The sequence below is a fragment of the Chlamydotis macqueenii genome, chromosome 1 (genome assembly GCF_036417535.1).
Source record: "Chlamydotis macqueenii isolate bChlMac1 chromosome 1, bChlMac1.mat, whole genome shotgun sequence".
Lineage (NCBI taxonomy): Eukaryota > Metazoa > Chordata > Aves > Otidiformes > Otididae > Chlamydotis > Chlamydotis macqueenii.
In genome coordinates this window covers 172,211,374-172,235,946 of record NC_141556.1, presented here as the reverse complement: position 1 = coordinate 172,235,946, position 24,573 = coordinate 172,211,374, and the positions used below count along the sequence as shown (strand labels likewise).

At 37.7% G+C, this 24,573-nt stretch overlaps 1 protein-coding gene across 1 annotated transcript; it reads right to left on the bottom strand.

Annotated features, from left to right (window-relative positions):
- Positions 1–610: 610 nt before the first annotated feature.
- DIS3 (DIS3 exosome endoribonuclease and 3'-5' exoribonuclease) lies at positions 611–23,960 on the bottom strand. Its single transcript, XM_086771784.1, has 21 exons — positions 23,653–23,960; positions 21,401–21,558; positions 20,539–20,732; positions 20,350–20,423; positions 19,048–19,215; positions 17,991–18,155; positions 16,945–17,058; positions 16,723–16,860; positions 15,467–15,613; positions 14,096–14,212; positions 13,078–13,179; positions 12,324–12,388; positions 12,144–12,228; positions 11,394–11,521; positions 10,819–10,905; positions 10,054–10,210; positions 7,071–7,285; positions 5,797–5,965; positions 5,206–5,364; positions 4,670–4,792; positions 611–936 (listed from the first exon to the last, which is right to left on the bottom strand). Exons 1-21 carry the CDS (start codon positions 23,884–23,886, stop codon positions 847–849), a joined length of 2,889 nt encoding a protein of 962 aa, XP_086627910.1. The 5' UTR covers positions 23,887–23,960; the 3' UTR covers positions 611–846.
- Positions 23,961–24,573: the final 613 nt, after the last annotated feature.

Genomic DNA, 24,573 nt, shown 5'->3' with positions numbered 1-24,573 from the left:
TAGCCCAGTGACGTGGCTTGACTGTAACACTGCAGTTACACTGCAGTTCAAAGCACAAAGTGTTTGGGTTTTGTTTTTTGGTTTTGTTTTCTTTTTTTTTGAGAATTGTAACTAACTAATAATTGTAACTCACTAGTATCTTGGCAGCACAAGCTAGAATGATCACTGCAAAACTTGCTGTTACTTGTGGATTTTTGTGTAACACAAATATAATTGATGGTTTCCATTCTTTTTTAAGGCAGTTCATCAGAGGCTAAGTAATGATTTTAAATTGCTTTAAGGTCTAGGACAAAGCCTGATGCATTTTTAGCATTTTTAGTGTAAAATTTATTTCTCCATCTGCATATTGTGTGCATATGTACACACAACTAATCTGGTGTGAGAGAGAACTTTCCCAGAAGGAAGCCTAAGTCTGTGGAATTTACTCTTGAAAGATAAATTCTGTTAGCACTTAAGACAAGTAACTAGCACGATTACTTCTTTCAGTTCTGAGGTGCTAAAGAGAATGCACTGAAAACTGAAGAGAGTGATTTTTGTCACACTCATGAATGGCCTTAAGGCTGTTAAAAAACAAGCAGCACCCCCAAACTAAAAACCTTACAACTATTCCTTCACTTAGCAGAAGCATTTATTTTCACCCACAAGACAAAACTGTGGACATACTTAGTTTTAAAAGTATTGTTCTCCTGCATACATATTATAAAAAGTTTTTTAAAAGCCCATTTTACAAACTATTAAAATGTGTATTTAGAAGTAAACAAAATCTGTTTCCAGCATCTTGCCCACAGGGGAAAAAATGTAAATACAAAGAATTCATGTGTGACTCCTATTAATTTTTATATCCAGCTATTTTTGTCGCTTTTTTTTCTTCTTCTCCGGTTCATTCTTGCTGCTTATCTCTGTAGATGGATTTGCAGGAACATCATTTCCTAGTATCTACAGTAAGAAAAGAATGAGAAGTCAGAACACTTTAAACTCAATTTTAGCTTATCCTATCCTGATAGAACTTGAGCTACTTGTACAGACCTTTTACAAACACTGTATCAATATCAGAAAATTGTTAGTAGTAATGTGATGTAAAACAGAGTCTTACCATCATCCAACAATCACAGCTAGAACACTCAGTTGAAGTAAAAGCTGGAGAAAAGATGAGGTCTAAGAAGTACAAGCTCCAGCACCCTTCCTGACTAAATTCCCAGCAGTTCCTTTTGGACCAGATTATATGTGCCTCAGCAAACACTTAAGGCAGGGGATATGAATGAGAGGGATAAAAAGGGCTCTTAAGCTAACAATTTTCATTTTGCTTTTAAAACAATCATCATCACCACTACAGTGTTTTCTTAAATGCAGCTCCTGCCAAGCAGAAGCCCTGTCAGACTCAGGACACTGCACAGCAAAAGGTATTTAGCTTTGGCAGAAACTGTAAAAACTTTTGATATAAATTGGAAACATACTTTTTTTTCTAAAGTAAAGAAGCACAAGAAGAAAAGCCAGTATGCTCAGAGAGAATGAGTTGTCCTCAAGGAAAGAGGTAATCAAAAAGTGTGCAATGCTTTCTTTGAGAATAGGGAAATTAGTAGAATCCAAGCAGAGAAGAGGGAAGCAGGCTGAGATGAAATACAGTTCATTTACGTAGGGTTCACAGAACAGTGGGACCAAGACCTGACACATACATGTTCCTCTACGCTTGAGTCTATGGGCAAACTGTAATGTCTGACTGGGGGGGTAACAAGCACTTCAGAACCTTAGTGCAAGGAAGCTGATGAGTAAGGACTTTCATACCAGGTTATAAATTATGTGGAAGCAACAACAGTATATACCAGTAAAACAGTCATTTCACTGTATTAGAGTAACACAGGCACCTACGCTGGAATGAAACCCACTGCCATAAGATGAATATGTTCATAGCTATGTTTTTGGTCAACTAGTTAAGATAGATAGCAACGATTATGACATGCAAGGGAATACAGGAGAGGCTGTGAGAACAGATAACACCGTAACAATAAATTACCTTCAATGATTAAATGTCACAAGGCAGCTCAAGACAAGAGTCTAGGTTTCTAGATGCCATAGAGGCCTGTTTCTTGGAGCAAGTAGTCAGAGAACCCATAAAAAGGGAGAAGCAAGTCTTGCCTGAGGATCTGCTTAAGAGGTTACCTGCAGAACTATCCTTGTAATACTGATTTCAGTGCACGTCATAGTAAAAATGCATCACCATGGTAGAGAAAGAAAACCCCAAACCTTAAAATGCATTACATCAGCAATACGAAGGAATTTAATGAAGATTTTATTAAAGGGGGTTGCAAAAAGGTAAAATGCTTTCAGGGGTGAGATGGAATTTAAAAAAAGACTTGGAGTAAGAATATGCCATTTATCAATAGAATTTCAAGAGAGCAGTTAAAGTATGTTTGTTGACTTGTAATAATAATCACTCTACTGACTTTTTTTTTTAAGAAGTGGAAAAACCTGTGCAAATTAAGAAGAAGTAAGTGCAAAATTCAGTTAAAATAAACAGGCAAACCCAAAAAACTGAGGAACAATAAGAAAAATTCTCTAAGTAAGTGAGGTAGGAATTCTTCCATGCTCCTCCATCAATGGATAGCTTGATGATAACAAAAACCTAAAGCAGGCATGAACAACAGATAATCAAAGTGTATTTGAAGAAAATTAAGATCCACATCAAGAAAAATGTTACAAACAACTATCATTTAAAAAAAAAAAAAAAACAAACCCAACTTTAGAACAAATTAATAAGAGGAATACTAACAGCGCCAGGACTAGACACTGTCTGAAGAGTTCTAAAAGCAAGTGTAAAAACTGTCAGCTAGCAACCGTTCATGCACATAAATTCATTGCTTAAAACTGGTCTTGCTACTAGAAGGAATGAAAGATGATGCAAAGTGTTGCCACATAACACCATATAACACAGAAAATGTGATCCTGTATGTATCTATGGTGTGTTTGTATTCCGAATCATGCATGTGCTTCTGTTCCTCCCAGCTCAAAAAAATAATGCAATGGAACTACAGAAACACAAAGGTGACAAGGAAGATCAAAGATACAAAATGGTTTCCAGAAAAGCAGGAGCTAACACAGTGCGTAACAGAAGTATATAGAACTGAGTGGCATGGGAAGGGTAAATAGAAATAAAAGACTGTTTTTCATAGTGTAGGAACTATAGTATGTCATCAAGTAACAGTATTAGGCATCAGGCTTGAAACAAATGAAAGGTTAAGTACTTTTTCATACATGGTGAGTTGTGGAACTTTTACAAGATACTCTGGAAATCAGAAGTGTAAGCTGAGAAAATAGTGATTAAACAAATTCACAGAACAAGACTCTTACCTACTGTACACAAAGATGTGTATCTCTGGGTGAGACAGTATTTAAACTGTAAATTGTTGGAAGCTTTGAATGGACACAAAGGGAATGATCAATGTATGTACATCTTCCCCTTATACTCGGTTCCTTACCAGCAAGGAGGACTAGTAACTGATGTTTAGGATGACAGAGTGTTTTGGATTAACCAGTATGGCCATTCCTGTATCAAGGGATAACCTAAAATTATAGTATTTGCTTCATTGTAAAGCAAGGACCTTCACAGAAAAATAATCAGCTGGCGTTAGCCTTACTTTGTGTCTATTTTCAACAAACAAAATGTGTCCCTCGCAGACTGGAGTCACTGCAAGAGGAGCACTATTGAGTTGTACCCACAACAGCAGCTATGACAAACAATAGTTGGTGTGCCCAAGCAGTGGGCAGCTCAGCACGTTAATGTACTGAAGGATGCAAGGATTCTTTCTACTACAAATTTCATTATGTACTCCCACTCCTTAAAATTATGAGGAGTGCCTTCAACTCAAGCTAATACAACAGCTCAAAGATCAGCATATTTATATGTGTTTGCAAACAGATGGTTTCTCAGGGGGGAAAAAAAAAAAGTTTGACTGTATAAACAACAAGGACCTCTTTTGGGTTTTCTTTTTCCTCCATGATTATGGATACTCAAATACTGCAACGATACGTTTACCAAAAAAAGTCACATGTAACTTAATGAAAGTACACAACCCTGTAAAGCCATGCAAAACACTCAGCAGGCCTTAGGTGAGACTATGTGGAAACCCCAGTGTCCCAAATGCACTAAGAAGCTAGAATTGAAAAGTCTTAAGACCAGAGATGCAGTTATTAGGACATTACAGTTCTTACAACATTATAAAGAGATAATTTTTATATTGTGGAAGTTGTAAGAAAGGACTGCCATTTACAGCCAGCAGTTATAGTTTCCTTCTGAGCCACCCATCACAGTTACACAGTAATTTCCTGGAGCTAAGAAAAGATCCTACTGAGCTTTGGCAGATTTTCAAAAAGGAGATTTGATTACGGAACCATGAAATTCAAACGATACTACTTCAGCAAATCATCATCTTTCCCATCAGTGGAAATATCCCTGGTGGGCCCAGATGGGAAATTTAATTTAGACCCCTTTATTCTTTTCATCAGACAGTGAAAGCAGATCTGTGTTTTACTGAGAGCAGATATGAAGCAATCACTACAATCTGCTGCTAAATGACTTCTTTTTTAGGTTAAATTTCAATTTTACCATATGCTGATTTTTTTAAGATTACTGAAGGGTAATATGCTGCTATGAATCACAAATCTTGTGCCTTACCTTTGGCTCTACCAACACCATACGAATTTTCTGATGTTGGATGTTGGAAGCATCTAACATAACGTTCACTTTAACTTTATCAAATACACGTAATGTTGTGTCTTCCACAGTAAGTGATGGTACCTGAAAGTTCAAATTTTGTATAAATACTCACTGCTTACAATGTCTTATGTTTTTATAAATACATTTGCAGGAAGTTATTAAGGTTATGTGTCAATAAAAACAAACACAAATTACTGTCCTGAATCTTCAGAGTGTCATAATACATGGTACAGTTTTGCAGTACATGTACATGCAGTATTTACTCAGATAATTAGGTATTAGTAGTATCTATTATACAAACCAATTCCTGTCAGAATATGTTTATTTAGATTTACAAAGACCATAGTGGCACTACTACTACAGATTAATAAACTTGCATTTAGAAAAGCCTCTCTTACCCTTCTAAATCCAACTAGAATAGATTTTAGTCATTCTGCTCACTTACCAAATAAAAAAAAATAAATGTATTTAGGAACAAACATTGTAAAACATACCTCACTGTTGTAATCCAGTCTTGGTGTTGGTTTATCTTTCTCTTCAAAGAAGACTGTTCCTTCTAACCCATACTTGGGAATTAGGACCACAACTGCATTTTTTCTAACAAATAATATATATGCATCTTCATTCACTACTCCTTTGCTTTTGAAAAACAGCTGTAGCAAAAGCAGAAGACATGAATAAGAAAAAAAAAACCACTACAACATTATCTTGGATTACAAATAAACTGGCTTAAAAAAATAAAAACATTCAAACACCAATCTATACTTAGTGATAATTACCCACCATAGATTGAAAGCAGATTAAAAAAATCCATTAGCTGTTTATGACATTATTGTAGTATTAAGCATTTACGTATTTATAAAAAACACAAAGTAAAAAGAATCCTCAAGATGCCATTACTCTAAATTTTTCAGAACCAGCAATGCAATGCTGAAGCTCTTCCTCAACGAAGCAGCCCTCATTCTTAATCATTCCTGCAGACTTGCTTGGTTTTGCTCTACAAAGCACAACTCAATGTTCCCTCCCTTCCTTTAACATCAACATGAATTGTCCATAGTTAATCCTCACCTCTCAGAAATACTCACCTGTGTATGGAATGCAACAGATGCTCTTTGTGCATACTGAGCCATTTTATGTCGGTAATTGAGATTTTTACACATATCCGCTAGTTTATGTTTATCTGTAAGTTCTGGGTAAGTACTGTCAGCTCCTATGGCTACCGCCAAAAGTCGATGTACTATAATGTCTGCATATCTGCAAAGATGAGATTAAATGATCAATGACATATCAAAACATAACTTTTTTTTAAAGTTTCTGAATACAATTTTTGTTTTATAAATCTTATAGATTATAATGACAGTCTGCTGATAGCTCTCTGTATCAATTCACAGTCACTCTCTTTGCTGACCCTGCAGAGCCCAAATGAACTGTACCGTTTTCCAAGATAAATTATTTACTATATTATACCAGTAGAGCCTGTGTTGCTGAATGTTTGCAAGGAAGAAACAAAGTTTTATTTTTAGACTAAAGAATCATGTTTCACCATGGCAGCTTAAGCCACTCCCTCTTCCTTTTCCCATGAGCTACAGAAATTTAATGTAGAATGGTATTTCAATGCCATTGATCTGCAAAGCATAATCACACTTGAAATGTTTTGGTACATAACTTTTATTAGAACTTCAGCCAGGAACTTTTAAACACATCTGTTTGTTAGCAACTAAAGTTTACTATTAGGATGCCTAGAAGCTCTACAAATTATCCATGCAAATGCATATGAATTTTAATCCACATGTAAGAGATTCCACTTGAAATGTTTCTAAGGAGCAAAATACGATGACAATTATTTTCCTCAAAATTTAGATACTTTTTGGTTAAAAGAAAAGCACTCTTTCATTTTCTAAGAGGTATGATTTCATTACAGTGCAACATGTTGCTGCAGTAGGAAGTTTCAAATTAGCAATGTTTTTATATGTAAAATACAGGCTCCTCAAAATTTAAACACTGCTCCTGCCTGAAAAACGACTGGCCAAACTCTGCCTCAGTCTTTGGTTGCCTTATATAATGCTAACTAATCCCAAAGTGCATTTCTATGTCAGAGATAATTCTTTAGGGATGTATTTCTTTCTCTTATTTTTATGAGTCTTTAAAAAAGAAATTATTAGACCTTAGCAGTCGTAGACAGCGAACCTAGGAGCTTACATGAAGATGGATCATCATGTAAAGCCACTGCTGTTTCAATTGAAATCTAAACCTGAACAGAAACAGTATTTTGTTTTAAATGGACAACATCACAATTTAAAATAGAGCTTATTCACAAATAAATCACTTCTTTTTATTCTCTGAAAATTCATAAAAGTACCTTCTAATGGGTGAGGTAAAGTGGGTATAAATAGGTGAGGCTAAACCATAGTGATGAAAATCATTATCCATTCCAGAGCAGAAATAAACAGCTTGCATCATGCAGCGAGTGGCCAAAATTCGCAGCAGTGTATTTAGATAGGGGAATGTAGGAGATTCAGCTTTGTCTAATGATTCAGCTAATGCCTTTGCTGAATCAGTCTTAATTTCCAAATTCTGGAAGGAGGGGGAAAAAAAGAAAAAAAAAAAGTCAGGTATTACTAGCAAATATTAACAGAGTATAAGTAGAAATATAACAGCTACCTCCATGTTGATCTTGGCAACTGGCATAGGTATCACACCTAGTAGCAACCTAATGGAATGCCACTATTACAGAAAAAAAAAAAAATATATCCACTCCCTCCCTCATTATTACTAGTGCTCTATGCAAACAATAAAAAGCTAAGTCACTAGCCTAGGAATCAAAAGAGACATCCATTCAGAACCAAGGAACAGTTATGCTAGTATTAACAAGTTTTTTATTTCCTTTGGTTTGATTTTTTCCATCCCTTCATTAATAAATCAAAAGTGATACACAAAAAAAAAAAGAAAAAAGAAAGGAAATAAATAAGTGTTTGTGGCACACAACCTTCTTGTATGTCCTCCACAAAATTAGGAAAACTTATACTTGGAAAAGTAAAACTAGTACTGTATGACATCAAGATTATTCTGTTTGCCAGTGTTCCCTGATAAGCATGCAGGTAGCACAAAAATGAATAATGCTTTTTTAATTTCCAGCGACACAAAGTAAGTTTCATCACAAGATCAGTCAAATGTTCTTCATGTACACCACTGACAACAAAGTATGATCTGGAGATCAAATAATGCCTGTATTATGATAAAGTAACTGTATAGTTATTAAAAAAAGTATAACAAAAATATAGCATATGGATACCTAATTGTGACAGTTCTTTCAGAGCAGTGACAAGTTGCTTGGTTTACTAAGAGAACATTTGTCTATGCACAGGAATTTAGCTTTCCAAATAAAATAGTACTTTAAAAATAATTTTCAGAGTACAGATGAAATTGTTGTCATTAATCCAGATTTATAGCTGTGAAAAATGAAAGGGGCTGGGTTTGGGCTTGTCTGTCAACCTTTCAGTGATAGAATTTGGGAGTTTCTTTCTCGCCCCTAGAAAAAGAAAGGGGGGCTGCAGCACAGAGTTGAAGGGAGAAGAAATATGAAAGCACATCACAATGTCTGGAACGTAAATTTTACAAGTGTAGTTCAAATAACAGACCCTGAAACTGGAAAAGTATTTTTTCAGTTCAGACTTGTTAATTAAATTGGGCTTGTTTCAGGCCAAATTAACCTCTAGCTGATCTAAGGAGAGCATGGAAACCACAAACATGTATGAACACATTTTCTTACTTCCTGACTTTGAGGAGTCCTGCTGACCAACTTAGCGGCCTTCTTCGATGGAGTGACTACATCAGTGGACAAGGAAAGAGCTATGGACATCATCTACCCGGACTTCTGTAACGCCTTTGACATAAGTCCCCCACAACATCCTTCTCTCTAAATTGGAGAGACATGGATTTGATGGGTGGACTGTTCAGGGGACGGGGAATTGGTTGGATGGTCACATGCAGAGGGTAGTGTCAATGGCTCAATATCCAGATGGAGATCAGTGACAACTGGTGTCCCTCAGGGGACAATAATGAGACTAGTAGTTTAATAAGTTCATCAGTGACACAGACAGTGTGGTTGAGTGCACCCTCAGCAAGTCTGCAGACGACACCAATCTGAGCGGTGCGGCTGACACACCTGAGGAACAAAAGGCCATCCAGAGAGACCTGGACAAGCTAGAGAAGTGGGCCCATGTGAACCTCATGAGGCTCAAAAAGACCAAGTGCAAGGTCCTGCACAAGGGTCAGGGCAATCCCAAGCACAAATACAGGCTGAGGGATGAAGGGATTGAGAGCAACCCTGTGGAGAAGGACTTGGGAGTGCTGGTGGGTGAAAAGCTGGACATGAGCCGGCAACGTGTGCTTGCAGCCCAGAAAGCCAACTGCATCCTGGGCTGCATCAGAAGCATGGCCACCAGGCTGAGGGAGGTGATTCTGCCCCTTTGCTCTGCTTTGGTGAGACTGCTCTGGAGTACTGCGTCCATTTCTCTTGGAGCGGGTCCAGAGGAGAGCCACAAAAATGATCAGAGGTCTGGAGCATCTCTCCCATGAGGACAAGCTGAGAGAGCTGGGGTTGTTCAGCCTGGAGAAGAGGAGGCTCTGGGGAGACCTTATAGCAGCCTTTCAGTACTTAAAGGACGTTTATGAGAAAGGTGGAGACAAACTTTTCAGCAGGGCCTGTTGTGATAGGACAAGGGGTAATGATTTTAAATTAAAAGAGGGTAGATTTGGGCTAGATATAAGGAAGACATTTTTTACACTTAAGAGTGGTGGAACACTGGCATAGGTTGCCTAGAGAGGTGGTGGATGCCCCATTCCTGGAAATGTTCCAGTTCAGGTTGGACAGGGCTCTGAGCAGCCTGATCTGGTTGAAGATGTCCCTGCTCCTTGCAGGGGGCCTGAACTAGATGACCTTTGAAGGTCCCTTCCAACCCAACCTATTCTATGAGTAGATGTGATTGACCAGTTTTCAAGTACATCAATAATGTATGGGATCCAAAGCCAAAAACTGGCTCAAAAAAACACACACAGCTTAGAGAGGAGTAACATTAACAGCATACAAGAGTTACAATACAAAAGACCTGAAGGAGTGATTTGCTTTTTTTTCCTGAGAAAGGGTTTTTACAATGCACGAGAGTCTTCCTTTCATCTAGAAGTATGGATATCTTGCTATAAGTACCAGTAATTTCAAAGTGTAGCTGATACACTTCCAAAATACTGCTTCCCAACCCTTATTCTTGGGTAAGTGGGCAAACAGAGAGAAAATACAGGTTTTTTTATAATTAATTCACTTAATTAGCATGGTAAAAACTTGCCTTGGACTTTGCTGCCTTCACAAGGATGTCATAATTTGATGGAGGAGGAGCAGGATGTTTCCGGAGCAAGGCAAACTCTGGGAACTCATTGTAAATTTTTTGTGCTACAGAGATATTGGCAAGCAACATGAACTCTTCAACCATGGCATTTGTTTCTCTATCAACACAAAATATTATGTATTATTAGAAAAATATTAAACTATACATTTACTTTGAGCGCCTAATGAAGAAACATTCCATCATCCCAAGATGATTATGTAACAGTAACTGGTGGTTTTGAACATTTGTACAATTAGGCAAACATTCTTAAAATTCAAAATGTAAAAATTATTTACTAAGTTTCAAATACCGAATCAGAAGAAGAAAAACCTAAAATATTCTAAAAATAACAAATTATATTAAAGAAAAATTGTTTTTAAAATGCCCCAAAAGACCAACAAATAAGCCACTTGACTTCTTCCCGAGAGTACTGTTCAAATATTGTGCATATGAAGTTTGAAGGCATGATTTTGCACACTGTAAGTTTGTGACGGTATACATAACTAAGTGTAGCTTTTAGCACAGAAACGACATAGTAGTATAAGAGAAAGTATAGACCAGACAATCTTTAAAGGTCCCTTCCAACCCAAACCGTTCTATGGTTCCATGATTGTCCTGCACTATTATATGAACTTTGTACACTATTAAGTAAATGTTGCTACTTAAACATGTCTTTAATTGCATCCTGGCCCTGAATCAACTAACTGGGGAAAATAAAAGGCATACTTGAGCTCCTTAGTCTGCAGGTCAATAGGATCATGAGTTTCACTGTCCATGTGGAAACGAACTTCTGGAGAGGAAAGTGTCAAGGCTCTGGAAGAGAGTAAGTGGTGTTAACAGACTACAGTAAGGTAGAAAGAGCAGCTGAGTTGCAGATCTGTACACAACATCTGAATTTATAATGAAACTGTGGTTTAAAATTAAAATTTAAAAAATTTGCAGAAATTAAAAATAAAGTTGTGGAATTAATGTTCAATTTGGCCAAAATTATTATGCTTATACATATCAATATTAGTTCCTAAAATTTCAAATGCTACTCTTCTGGTTGTATTTTTAGGACTATAAGAGATTCATATTGATCTTGTGAAAGAAAAGTTAACATCCCAAGTTTATACATTTTTGGGGAAATGAAGATAGGGATTTTTATGCAAACTGAAATGGCATGGTATTGAAAATACTTCTTTTTCAAAAGATTTTCACTGTAAAAATGGATGCAGAGGACCATAATACAGTTGGACAGCAAAAAAATAGCCAGAAAACCAAAGAAGAAAAAAAGGTAACAGGATGACTGCATAGTTTACCCATTATCAATTCTTTTCTTCTTCAGAATTTTTGCTAATTTGTTTAGTCCACGTAGGCTGGTCGTAATCTCATCATTCATAGCTGCCGAATCAATTCTCATCTGTGCTTCGGCATATGTCAGAGAAGCCTTGAAGAGGTTTTAAAAAAAAAAAAAAAAAAAAAAGGATACCTAGTGATACATAACTGAATATTTAGAAGAAAAATATAGTTCTGTCTTGCAGAAACTGCAGTTTGCTGTCTAAGTTGGTTCACAATAATAGAAAGCTTTACATTCGACACCTAAATGCATGTAATTCTCAAATAATAACAGACAAAACAGGACAGATTTATGCAAGATATTAAGAAATATCAGGCATTTACAGTGTTTTTTTAATGCTGACCACAGTATACATTAGAGGTCTAATTTTCAGCAGTATATTAAACACCTGCAGAGTCCACCAAATTTAACTGAAAATTATGACTAGCTGCTATACACCAACCATGTCCAATTATATATCAATACATTTATACTTTTAAAATGAAATATCATAACAAAGTAACTGCAAAAAAAAAAACCAAACCAACTTTGCAGCCTTAAAGGTTTAAAAGAACAGGGCAGAATCAATTTAAGCATAATTTTCTAATTCTAAGAAAATATAAATCCATGAATAAAAATAAGAAAACTTGATTATCAAGTCTGTTGATCATTGTTTTTATAGAAAGGTCTCCAATTTTTTTTTCAGAAGTATAATAATACGTATGCGACTAACCTTGGAATTAATAACACTCTTCGTAAATCTAGTTTTTAGAATTTCAGCCTTATGGTTCATCTCCCATATACATGAAAATGCAAGCCTATGAGAGAAAGAACGGGTGAAAATCTGTTAAAATCCACATATAAACATCTGAAGTTTCTTGTCAGGATCAAAGTATGGATCGTATACATATACCTGTCCACGTTAGATCTCAGGGAACATAAATTGGAACTAAGTAACTCTGGAACCATATCAATCCTCTGCAAAATAAAGAATAAAAATAATTACTATTTATAAGCATGTATTTTAATTTCCTGATTTTTAATATACTAAAAGCTTGGAAATAATCATAAATTTATCTTTGCTAAGAAAGCTCATATTTCTGAAAAAAAGCAAGCTACTTTAGAAGAAATTCATTCCAAGATCCATTTTAATTATCGGTTTTAGTTAACAGTTATTTCTGAAAATAAATTGTGGTCTGTGTGAAATAAGTTAAAATAAACACAAAAAAGTGTACCGTTGTAATGAATACAAATCATAGGAAACAACAGAGATTTAGCTACCACAGGAAAAAAACAATGGAAAAGGCAAAACCAGGCCACTTCTGCAATTCCAGATCGGTATTAAAACAGTAGTCCAGTTTCAGAACTGCATGTTATTAATGCTTCAAACAGGAGTTGAAAGGGATATTCTCCAGGTAATAGATTTTTAAAAAAAAAAAAAAAAGGAAGAAAAAAAATTTCTCCCTCTTGCTGTGCAGGCTGAATGACAGAAAGCACCTTTATTTTGAGATTCTTAGGCAAATTAAATGCAGCCCAAAGGAGTATACTTTTATTTTTCCTTAGTTCAGAGATGATGTCTCTACCCCCAAGAATTAAAGAACGAAAGCAATGAAAAATTCAACTAGTTAATTGTACAAAAAGCTTCTTATGTAGAAAAAAAAAATTACTTTTTCACACAGATATACTGTTGTTCCTCTTTTTGCTGACTCTTCATCCAAAGCATTTCCTGGGCGAATAAAATGACTGACGTCTGCAATATGTACACCAACCTAAAAAAACAAGCATCACATTTATGCATCTTATGAAACAGAAAGAGTTCTCAACATGAGAAACTTGAGAAAGTTTCTTTATTTACAACCCAGTTTACCCATTAACAGTTCCCTTCAGCAGCTCCTATTATTTAGTAATAAGACTAGTTAAAACTTGTCATACTGATACTAAAAAAAATGAATAGTTGCAGCAATTATGCAAAATAAGGGCATGTGTACGTTTAGCAGAAAGTTACACTCATTACCAATGTAACTCTTCTTGCCTGGGAGCTCAAATAACCTCTTTCATTTTTTTCAAGGCTACTGCAAATTTGGTTTTGCTTTTCTGTTTGCTAGACCTTCAATATTGGTATACTCTGCTATTACAGTTACAAATTTACTTATAACGAAGAAAACCTGACTAAATCAGATATAAGCAGGTAGAAAACTGGTGTTAGGTCTGTAGCTTTTTAATGGTGCTTGTTTTTTTGGGGTTTTTTTTGGTGTGTTTTTTTTTTTTTTAATAAAATAATCTTTCCTTAAGCACTACAGCAGTAGCTTCACTTTTTCTACTGACAGTCCTTTATCCTACCTGGAGATATCCATTTTTATACTTAGCTAAAGCAGCAAATAAATTCTATATTAATTTCCAACGCCAAATGAGCAGAAAGCAGGGTGAACTTACATGACATTAAATTCCCCCTTCTGACACTGATGTAATGCAAATCAACTCCTTTTCTTTATTACAATCTTGTAGTTGTGCAAACACCATTAATTTCTTTTACAACTGATCTGGACCTTTGCTCATGTCATTTACTATTACCACTACTGCAGTGCTTGTACAATAAAGGAAGAAGTAAATAAATAAATGACTGGCTTGACTGAAAAACAAAAGAAAACAAAACAAACAAACAAAAACCAAAAAACCTCACAATACCTCTAGATTTCCGTTTTCTACTTCTCTGCAATGTAACGCATCATCAATGTCTGTGCAGCCAGGAGGATCAACACTACAAACATAGAGATGCCTTAAGTCCTCCCGGTATTTCATATCCTGAAATGAAAAGAAAAAAAAAAGTTGTTTTCAAAAACATCTTCCATATCAAAGTAAAAATGATCATTTGAGAAAGGTACTATGCACAAGATTTTCCAAAGTAACCAAGTATTTTCAGAGTGCTTTTTTTCTGTCTTTGGACAAGATTTGCAGTAATACTTATAAATAAGCTCAAAACAAACATTCAGAAACTACACTGATAGAAAAGCTAAGACAGAAGATGATGAAATACTGATTTTTTTTTCTGTTTTACAGGACAAGAAACAATAAAACCACAATCTTTTAATGATCTCAGAATTAGCAGGACCAGGAATCAAGATTTTAAGTGAAATTTTGACTGATGTCCAGCTGGAAAAATTGCTTAGGATATGACTGCTCTCAACTAACTTCAGCTTTCTAAGGTTCAGATGTTTAGACAGTTGAAAAGAACAGCACACTTTGGAGGTATCGACCTTTGTATGATGGCTACAAAGATCTCAGAGAGGTATCTTAGACCAGACGACTGACTTTTAGACAACTGATTTACACAAAGATCCCTCCTTCAGCTTCCACTTTCACAAGAAACAGGAGTAGGTAATAAATTACAATAGAAGTAGCTCACCTCAAAGAAATTAAAATATACAAATTGCACAAACAAAAAACAATCAATCTGGCACAACAGAAAACAGAAAAACCTATCCCAGCCCAAAACAAAAACATATGCTCAAATTGTTCCCTGTTGATGTTTTTTCATATGTTCTAAAGCAACTGTTTCCCATACTTCAGGTACTGGGGAGAACCTGAAATTCACTAACAGCATTTAAAATGAGCAATTCTGAAAACACCAATTTATCTTTCTCTAATTGCTTTACTTGATTATAGCAGGATATATCAGTCTCTTCTCCTTAGATTATTTCAGCAATGACACAGGCTGCCACATCTGGTTATAAAGCTATTTAGCAAGATAAAAAACTCTTAGGGATGATCTTACAATTTGAACTATAGTCTCTCCTCTTTGCAAAAAAATCCTTTAAAAATATTTTTATACGGTTTTCATCTTAAAGTGTCTATCCCTAACAAACACAGTTTTAGCCAAAATTCAAAAACTTGCAGAGACTTTGTGTCCACAGGAAATCTGGCTGAAAGTCCACCCTGAGACAAAATTATTTTGGACAACATTTTTTCTCTATTTTTGGTGCACTAGGATATCCAGGAATGTCACAGTTTGATTTGAAAGAGAAGGAACAGCTATTACAATAATGTAAAAATTATTACCTCTTCTGTAATGCTCCATGGCATTTTTGGTAGGAAACTAAGGACACTCTGGGAGAAAGGCTGATGAGGGACATCATGTTCAAGCAAAAGGACTTCTGTCTCAGTCTCTTTATCTCCAGCACTTCCCAAATTCTTTACAAAATGACCCTAAGAAACAATATACATACATACAAATATAGACACACACATACACACGTGCACATCAAACAATATTGCTTGCTCAAAAGTAATTATTTGAGACCATTATCTCATAGGTTATTAGTATATTAAACTATACAGAAGGAGTAATCTTTTCTTCTTCAGTTAAGTTTCTCATCTTTAAGTGAAAAATTTAATTTCAAACATTTAATTGATCCAGTAAGTCTGAACTTTGTACTACTCCCTCTTTTCCTAGAATGGCAGTAAATTCTCCACATTTAAGACTAGAAAAAATTGTAAACATAGCAATTCAGTTTTGCAGGAAAGAAAAAACATTGCTGCATAAGCAGCAAAACTAACAGGGTCTAATTTCCCTATGGGTTTGTGTTGTGACACACATCCCACTCTCCAACACATTAACTTTCCCTCCTTCCTTTCTCACATCTCTCATCCTCTGCAGTAATGTTGTCTTAACACACCTCTCATATATTTCAAGTTTCCTTAATTTCTCTAAACATGGGCAAGACAGCTCTGCTCTCATTCATTATAAGCTACGCATTCCTACACAAGCCAACAGAAGCCTCTTCAAAACCTAGTTGGTGTTCAACACAAACTGAAGCTAGTGGCCTCAATTTCTCTTATATCCTCCCATTTATTTACAAAGAACTTTTAAGAACTCAACTATCTGTAACTCTGCCCCACTGGCAATTTGACTGAATTTGACCAATGTGTTTGAAACTACTTGCCAGGACAGTGACCAGTGTGTGGATGAGCAAAATCACATCAAAAGGTTCACATTTCTAGGAACCCACACTAAAACAAAGCAGTCCCTAGTTAGTGTAAATAAAGCACCTTAGTTAGCACACGTATGTTCACTGCAGAATCTGAGGTCCAAGTTTTTTAAGTATCACAACTCATATCTGTTTCAGGTGGCAAGAATAAAGAAAATAATTTGAGGACTTCCTTAATTTGCACCATCAAAGAACGGCACTCAAAGAACTTAAAATTCATGTCAATGCTTTTTGAAGTTACTCAGTGTTGCAGATAATAATAAACATTTTTCCTAGTAAACACATAAAAATAAGATAGATACAAGTTCGTAAGACATTTAAACTTACATTAGGATACCTGGAATTCCTGGGCCAACCGTCAATAGCAACAATTATTCTTTGTCCTTCCAATGTATCTGCTTGCCTTGTTTCTATTCGGATGCGAGGAATCCTGCGATCAGCTGGCGTAAACAAATGACGTCTTGCCTATTAACAGACAGAAAAAGGAACAAATAATTTTCTAATTAAAGGAAAAAAAAAAGCTGCACTTACAGTAACTTACTTCCTCACCTCTTTGATCTGTGATTTGGAAAGCATGCCACAAAATGGTCGCCAGTTTCGTTTTATAATGCCCACTACTTTTCCTGTAGGTCTCAGCATGTCCTTGTTAACAGAGGTCTTCAGCTGGTAGAGAACACAGAGGTTAAACCGAACCTGTGGTAACACGCTTGACTACAGCATGTATCTCAAACATTGGTGGTAACAACTTACGCGTCACTATAATGTCATAAATTCTATTATGACTTCATAAACAGAACTACATCTCCCTGTGCTCTGCATTACTTTTAGCATTTTTAGTATGTGATGACTACTTTGTTGTGGGTTTTTTTAACGGACATTGTTTCAGAAAAACAAAGAACAGTAGAGAAAGACTCTGAAGAAATGTTACCTTGTTCCACTGTCTCTGCTTACTCCACAACTATCTCCATTTTCTTTTCCAAGCTATTATAATTTTTAGGAGCCCTTTTATGTTGCTTGAAAATTCTCCAGTAATTCTAAGCACAGTAATTTAAAAATATTCCCATGGAATCAAGTGCAAAGATCAAGTCTTTAAAGAAATGCAAATATTTGTTGGACAGCGTATACATGTGTGTGCACTGCACGCACATAAAGAAGAATTACTGCAAGAAACTAAAGGATATTTTACAACTGGTTCCAAATGTATCCCATTGCCTATAAAAGCTGACTGTCGTCATGATACAACATCTGCTCCTATTCTAGCAAATCCTAATCTGCACATCACTATATAGCTTTGCATTATTACTTGACTACCACTCAGTAAGTTTTAGATTTATCAAGTTTAACAAAGTATTATGGGAATTTCTGATCAGTATTAATTTAAAAAAAAATTAAAAGTACACATTTAATACATATTAATGTATTTAACGCAACTGTAGGACTACAATTAAGTTTTATAATTTCCATATTCTCAAAAGCTTTTTTAGGAGTCAGTATAAAAAGGATGTATAAATCTAAAGCCTAACAACGCTGTCAGGGTATTGTAGATTTCAACTCTCTCTCAAAGTAAGTTAAGTAAAAAATTATTTAATTCATACAATGTTTTCTTTCTCCTCTTCATTTTCAAGGTCATCTTCATTCTGGCCATCATCCTGCAAGACCACTGAGGATGGTGCCACCCATTCATCTTTTGCCAATAACTCCACAGCTACAATATCTTCATGAACTGCTCGGTTTAAATGCTTCAGTCCCTGTATAATTATCTGGATTTTTTAGAAAAATAAAGGATGAAAATACAAATATTCATTATGACACTAAGAGAAAAACCCAAATTAAAGCAGTGTAACAGAAGGGTATCCATGTATAACAGGCTCTGTACTCTAAAGAACATTTCAAGGTATGTTTGTGAGGCATTTTCTTCCTCTGCCTAGGTTTCTTTCAGTATTGATGATATTATCTCAGGATTTCAATTGTCTCTATAAAAATAATTTCTTTTCCCCAGACTTTTACTTTTTTAAAAAAATAAGACAATCCTCCTGTTTATTTTCTGACTAGAGGCCTCCACAGACTACTGGGAGATGGGAACAAAAGAAATGCAGAGCCAGAGATGCACCCCCAGCTGCCACCACAAATGGGGAAAAAGCAACTGCCTCTGCTTGGAAACAGTGTCTGTACAACTGTGCCAACAGAGTATATCAATCCGGTAGGCAGACAGCTGGGTTAACTGTTTAGAGGGGAACAGCCCATCTATGCATCACCAGGCATTAAAATAGCAGGCAAAATAAAGCAAGAGAGCCCCACAAGGGCTCCCCACAGTTTTTCTGAAAATCCTCCTGCAAACTTGTTTTCATATATTTAAAACTAATTAAAAAAAAAAAAGAAACTGTTAGATTTGAGTCAATTGAAAAACTATTAACAACTATGATTCAGCTTTATTTTATCAAATACTTTTTCAAAGCACAAAATGTTATTTTAAACACATTACTCTCTTGTCAAGAAGAGCATAGTCAACATTTCAGTGGTCTATATCCATACAAATAAACAAGAACAAAGCAAAAGAGTCAGAAAAACACAGAAGAGGAAAAAGAATTACATTTTAAGCTCTTACTGAGGCTAGTCAAAGTTCATAGCATCAAGCCAAAATGAAAAACTCACTTCTTTGTTTTCTTCAACATCTCCATGAACCCAAACAGTAGCTTCAAGATAATTATCTCTGCTTGCCCTAAAAGTTCCTTGGAGGTAAATACCAGATTTTATTCCTTGCTGTAGTTTGCTAAGAGGAATATGTTCTGGGAAAATTATTTTTCCACTTTCTATTTCTTTCTTAAGGGAAAAGAAAAAAAAAAAAAAAGACATTGTCAGTCTTTTGTGTTCATGATTGTTCTAAAAGCGAGCTCAGAAACGTGACACTCAAGCTAGCAAACTCTAAAATTGTAACCATGTGTAGGTATGAATATACACAATAATAAGAAACTACTGTTAAGCAGTAATTTTTCTAATGAAGCATAAAAAGCATAAAGAACACAGAACCATGACGATTCTAGGAATGCCTCATTTTCTTTTCCTAGTTGCCTGCAGTTACTGCACAAGTGACATCCACTTTCACACTGATGTGGATATACTGACTAAACACATACCTAGTGAATAAAACATTAGCATAGTACTACATAGTAAAGAGTACAGCACACAGTGTAAGCATATACTGTAAGCTACATGGAACATTATGAAAACACATTACTGTGACCAAGCTTTGGAGCAGCCAGACAATTAGTTAAAGCTGAATGAACCACAACCAACCGCTGAAAAGATCAGCTGAATCCTCCACTTCCTTCCCACTCCTGCACATCCCACTCTGTTCTGTTAAAATGTACTGATAAAATTAACCTTCCCATTTTTGACAGTGTTAGTTTTTGGCTATATCAGTCTTACGTGAAAATACAAGTCTTGATTTGGATAAACCCAAAGCAAAAATAGGATATAACTCATCTTAGAGTTGCACTTATGTCAAATTAACTGACCACAAAAATCACAGCTTTTGATAGAAAATGCTTTCAATCAATAATAAGTTAACATATACTTTAAAATAACAGACACAAACCAAAGACCTAAATGGTTTGCAATATACACTTTTGTAGTTTTCATTTTCTTTCCATTATTTCTAGTATTTATACACCTTCTTTAACCAATTGTTACCATTCTCACATCAGTTATCTAAAGAAACTGGCTTTTTACAAATAACTAGATACCTACTAATAGACACATAAGCAGCAGTAAAAACAGCTGCAAAATTTCCTTTTTTTCTGTTCAGTTGTCAAAAAGTTATATTGCCAAAATAGTAATAAAGTCCAGAATCCACATTTTCTAAACTGATGCTAGTAGCCTGACATACGGTGTTCAGTAATATACTGCAAACCATTTGCGATTAATTTATTTTATAAAAAGAAAATCAAAACATACCCCTTCATCAGATACACAAGCAAGACGATCTACAAGCTCAGGATTAGCTATTAGGCTTTTTATATACTCCTCACCTACAAAAGCACACACATAAATATTTATGCAAGAGATGCAAGGGATTTAAGTATGAAGACACTATTGAGATTGTACATCTGAGCAATAAATTAAACATACAGGCACTTCACTTACACGTATAAGCAGTTATCCCTTCCTCTAGAGCTTTCTCTTTATTAGTTCTGTCATTTGTTAAGAAGATAACTTGAATCTTCTCCTCATCCTCTATTTTCTTCAAGTGTTCATTGTACCATTTTACTGCTACCCGGATGGCTCTGTCATTGCGGTCATTAGAAGTTTCTCCTTGCTTTTGCTCTATGTATGTTTCTCTAAATAATATAAGGGAGGAAACAAACCAACACAAACCTCAACATCTATCCATACTTATAAAAATTTTCCAGACAAACAAGATCAAGATTGTGAGGCCAAAAGAAACACTGCTGTACCAATTTTTGAATATGTGTAACACTCCATAGGCCACTGAAGAAGGGTAAGGAGACAGAAGAGGCAAAAAAACCCAGCAATTTCTAATACAACCTTCCACTGACGATTGAAGAGGACTGTGTTCAAGATGCTAGAACTATGCATTCAACTATGCATTCAAGATTCCTAGAACTATGATATTGCAGTAGTTACTTGTGAGGACAAATAAAGGCAAATTAATTGCGTCTTAATTTCTTACAGCTTTCTGTCATGAATCAAGAGATTGTTCAATGTTTAAAAGGGGCACTAAAATGGAAAAGCATGATTCCATTGCTCAAGTTATTCAATATTCTAATCACCTTTTCATAATATATATGCTTATACTAACTATAAAACAGGAAAGCTCCTGAAACATGCAACTATTTCCCAATAGGATTCCTTAGAAGTATACAGTTCTATTCACCTCAACCTAATTTTTTTTTTTTTTTACCTAGTTAACATGGTCCAGTTCTGTTTCCCAGTCTCTTTTACTGGAAATCAGTACAACTTTATTATATCCTATGCCACACCTTACCGATGATGTTCATTGGTGAAAGAATAGAAATGTTTTTCCGGGTTTCCAATCACGTCCCGAATTCGCTTGTACACTGGTGCACTCCGATTCCTGACTTCTTGTAAGACTGTCTGCAGCACAATGACATTCTTAATAACAGGATCTTCAAGTATATCAATCTGAAGAGCAAAATGGAAATGAACAAAAATTGTTGTTTAATTCTATCCAATAACAGGACTTGAAATATTTGCTTGGCTAATACGTAAACAGCTAACATGAATAATGAGATGCCCTACTTCTGCCTTTTTCTCTGATTGTTGGGAAACTGAACAGCATATTAAGCTGCTTCCTCCTGCTCATGGGCAAAAAGTTCAAGTAGGATTTTCCAGCCTCTTTGTGACCCGAATTTTGCTAGAGTGAAGATAAGAACTCATTTTGACTCTCATCAAATTTAGTATGCAGGACTTCAATCAAATTTAAGGCCAGGTGTACACTAGAAATTTTGTTTACAGAAGATGGGGTCTTGTCAATTATAATCTTTGTAAAAAAAATACATTTATGCTCAATCTGACAGTAATCCAGCATAATTTAAAGGCTGTCCGCCATACCTCTTTGCAAACAACGCAAACCATAAGGTAGTACCTGACCACTATTCAGCTAACACAGACATACTTGTGCACATGTAGACTTGAGTTCTCCAAAAATAACCCCACTGTCGCACTGCAATTTTAATTTCTGCAGATTCAAATCAACTGGAATTCTGTTAGCTGCCCTTCACCTTCTCAAAGACCAATTTTTTTTTTGAGGAAATTTGTTAAAAATTTTACAGCTTTTTTCTTTTACCAACTTCTGACAGCCACGGTGTGCAAGAGAAACAAATGTACAGCAAAAATCCATGCTCTTCTCAGGACAAAAAGATGTGAGCTTCATTTCCTAAGCTTGTGGCAAGGAACTGTGCAAACCCATGTCCAAAGAGAGACAGCAGTAAGGCTCTAGAGGGCATGGCTAAAAGAATTAAAGGCAATGCCAGATCAAGATTCTCTGCACCTGATGTTTAGATGACCTAAAAGATTGAGAGCCATGTGCATAGGGCAAGAAATCTAATATTATTCTACGCACAAGCTGAATTAGTGTTGCAATCCTGTTCCAGTTGCTACGTAAACTCTTTTCCTACTATTGTTACCAAGACTTCCTAATCCCTGCTGCTCCAGTTCATGGCAGCGTACACGGGCACATTCTGAGAGTGCTCCGTAGTATGTATATACAAACTTTGCCACGGATGCCAAGAAGTTCACAGGTAAACAGGCCGAAAACATCCCTTGACTTGCTGTTTTGTGAAGAAAAACCTTATTTACAACTTTTGGGATGGGTAGCTGCCAAAGCACCTGTGTGTTTGTGCCCCTCCCCCGAGTAATCCATGTTAGGATTCATGAATTACTTCCAGTCTCCCATGTCTGCATGGAGCTATTCTACTTTCTACAAATGTATTCTGAAGGAATAAAAAAAAAAAAAAAAATTAAAAGCCAAACATCAAGCTTGGGAACTCACTGCCTCCCTGCCTGGAGTTCTACTGTCTGCACTACCTAGACTCAAGCCTTTTCACAATTAGGGATGGGCTGCACAGTAAAGCTTGTCCCGTGCTCCCAGAGTTGCACAGGGGATGATTTTGCAGCCTCTATTCATTAGCTGAAATCAACATCACCGTATAAAGAACACAAGCCTACAACAGTCTCTGAAAAACAGAAGATGTATTTGGGAAAATACATGTTGACAGAAAAATTCAGTGACAACCTGAAGATCTCGATCACTGCTTCAGAGTCCATTCACTCGCCTTGCCTGACTTTACATAGTCGTATAATCACAACAACAACAACAAAAAAAAACACAACAAACCACTGTTATTCCTACCGTTCAGGCAGCAAAACACAGAACCGGCACATAGTCTAAAACCAGCCTGGAGTCGGTGATGCTCCAGGCCTCCTCAGTAGCTGGCAGGGAACGAAGGGCCTGCCTACCCAGGAATCAAGCCGACACAAGCAACAGGGGAGAAGACCCAAGCCCGACAGTACCCTACTAAACGGAGACGGATGCCTGTACCCCCTTCCCCCCCCCCCCGGATTTAACTCACACCCACAATGATTTAATCAAGGTTGGAGCCGGGCTTGCGGCTTCGCCGCGAGCGCGGCCAGGCCTAGTGGGACGCGGCGGGCCCTCCCGGGCGCCCGGGCCCCGTGGCACCGCTGAGGCAGCCGCCGCTGCCGGGAGCCGCTCACCTGGTGCAGGAGGAGGTTGGTGTCGGGCAGGAGGTAGTGCGGCCCGGGGCAGAGGCTGCTGGCGGCGCCGCCGGGCTGCGCCTCCAGGTCGGGTCCGGGCCCGTCGGGGCGGGGGGGGCAGAGGCGGCAGCCGGCGGCGCCGCAGGGGATGTCCTCGCGCAAGTAGTGCTCGCGCACCACCTTCACCACGGCGCCCGCCCGCGTGCGCTTCAGGAACGTCCGCGAGGTCAGCATGGCGTGCTTGCGTGCGTGCGTGCGCGCGCGCGGGGCCCGGCAGCCCCTACCACCTCCCGGCACGCACCAACTGAACGGGGGGGGGGGGGGGGGGGTGGGGGGGAGCGGCGGGAGAGGCTCCGCCTCCCAGCGTGCCGCGCGGCGGAGCGCGGGAAGCGGCGCGCGGCTGGCCCGCCGGTCGCCCTGGTGATGGCGTCGCGCGGCCCCGCCTCAGGCGCCCGACAGGGAAGGCGGGCGGGGCGCGCATGCGCCAGCGGGCCCGTGGCCGCCAGCTGAGGTGAGTGCGCGGGGGAGCGCGGGGGCTGGTGCTGCGCGGAGCCCTCCGCTCCCGGCAGTGCGGCGGGGGTCGGCGAGGCGGGGTCAGCGTCAGCTCCCCCTCATCGCGCCGTCGCCCTCCGTGCCGTTACCGATCGGGCAGCTGCCCGCTGCCCTCCCGCAGAGCTGGGCACCCAGCGGGTAGAACGGCGTCCCCTCCGCCGAGCTGCCCCTGCCGTGGGGAAGGGAGTGGTGGTGCCGCCCCGGGGGGGGGCGGCAGCGGCCCCGGCCCCGGGAGAGCTCCCCCCTGCCTGGCCTGGGCTCCGAGTGCAGCATCTCCTTTTTCTGTAGGGCTTGGAACAGAAGGCCTTTGCCTGTGTGGCTCTTTAAGTAAAAGCAGTGGTCTGTACCAAGTGGTTGTAAAAGTATGTG

Excerpts from the sequence above, each read along its gene's own strand:
- DIS3 (XM_086771784.1), bottom strand. The coding sequence starts at position 23,886 with ATGCTGACCTCGCGGACGTTCCTGAAGCGCACGCGGGCGGGCGCCGTG. Across the intron at positions 12,229-12,323 it reads CTGAGATCTAACGTGGACAG|GCTTGCATTTTCATGTATAT; the intron begins GTATATGTATAC and ends TTTCTCTCATAG. Across the intron at positions 937-4,669 it reads TGGTGTTGGTAGAGCCAAAG|ATACTAGGAAATGATGTTCC; the intron begins GTAAGGCACAAG and ends TTCTTACTGTAG.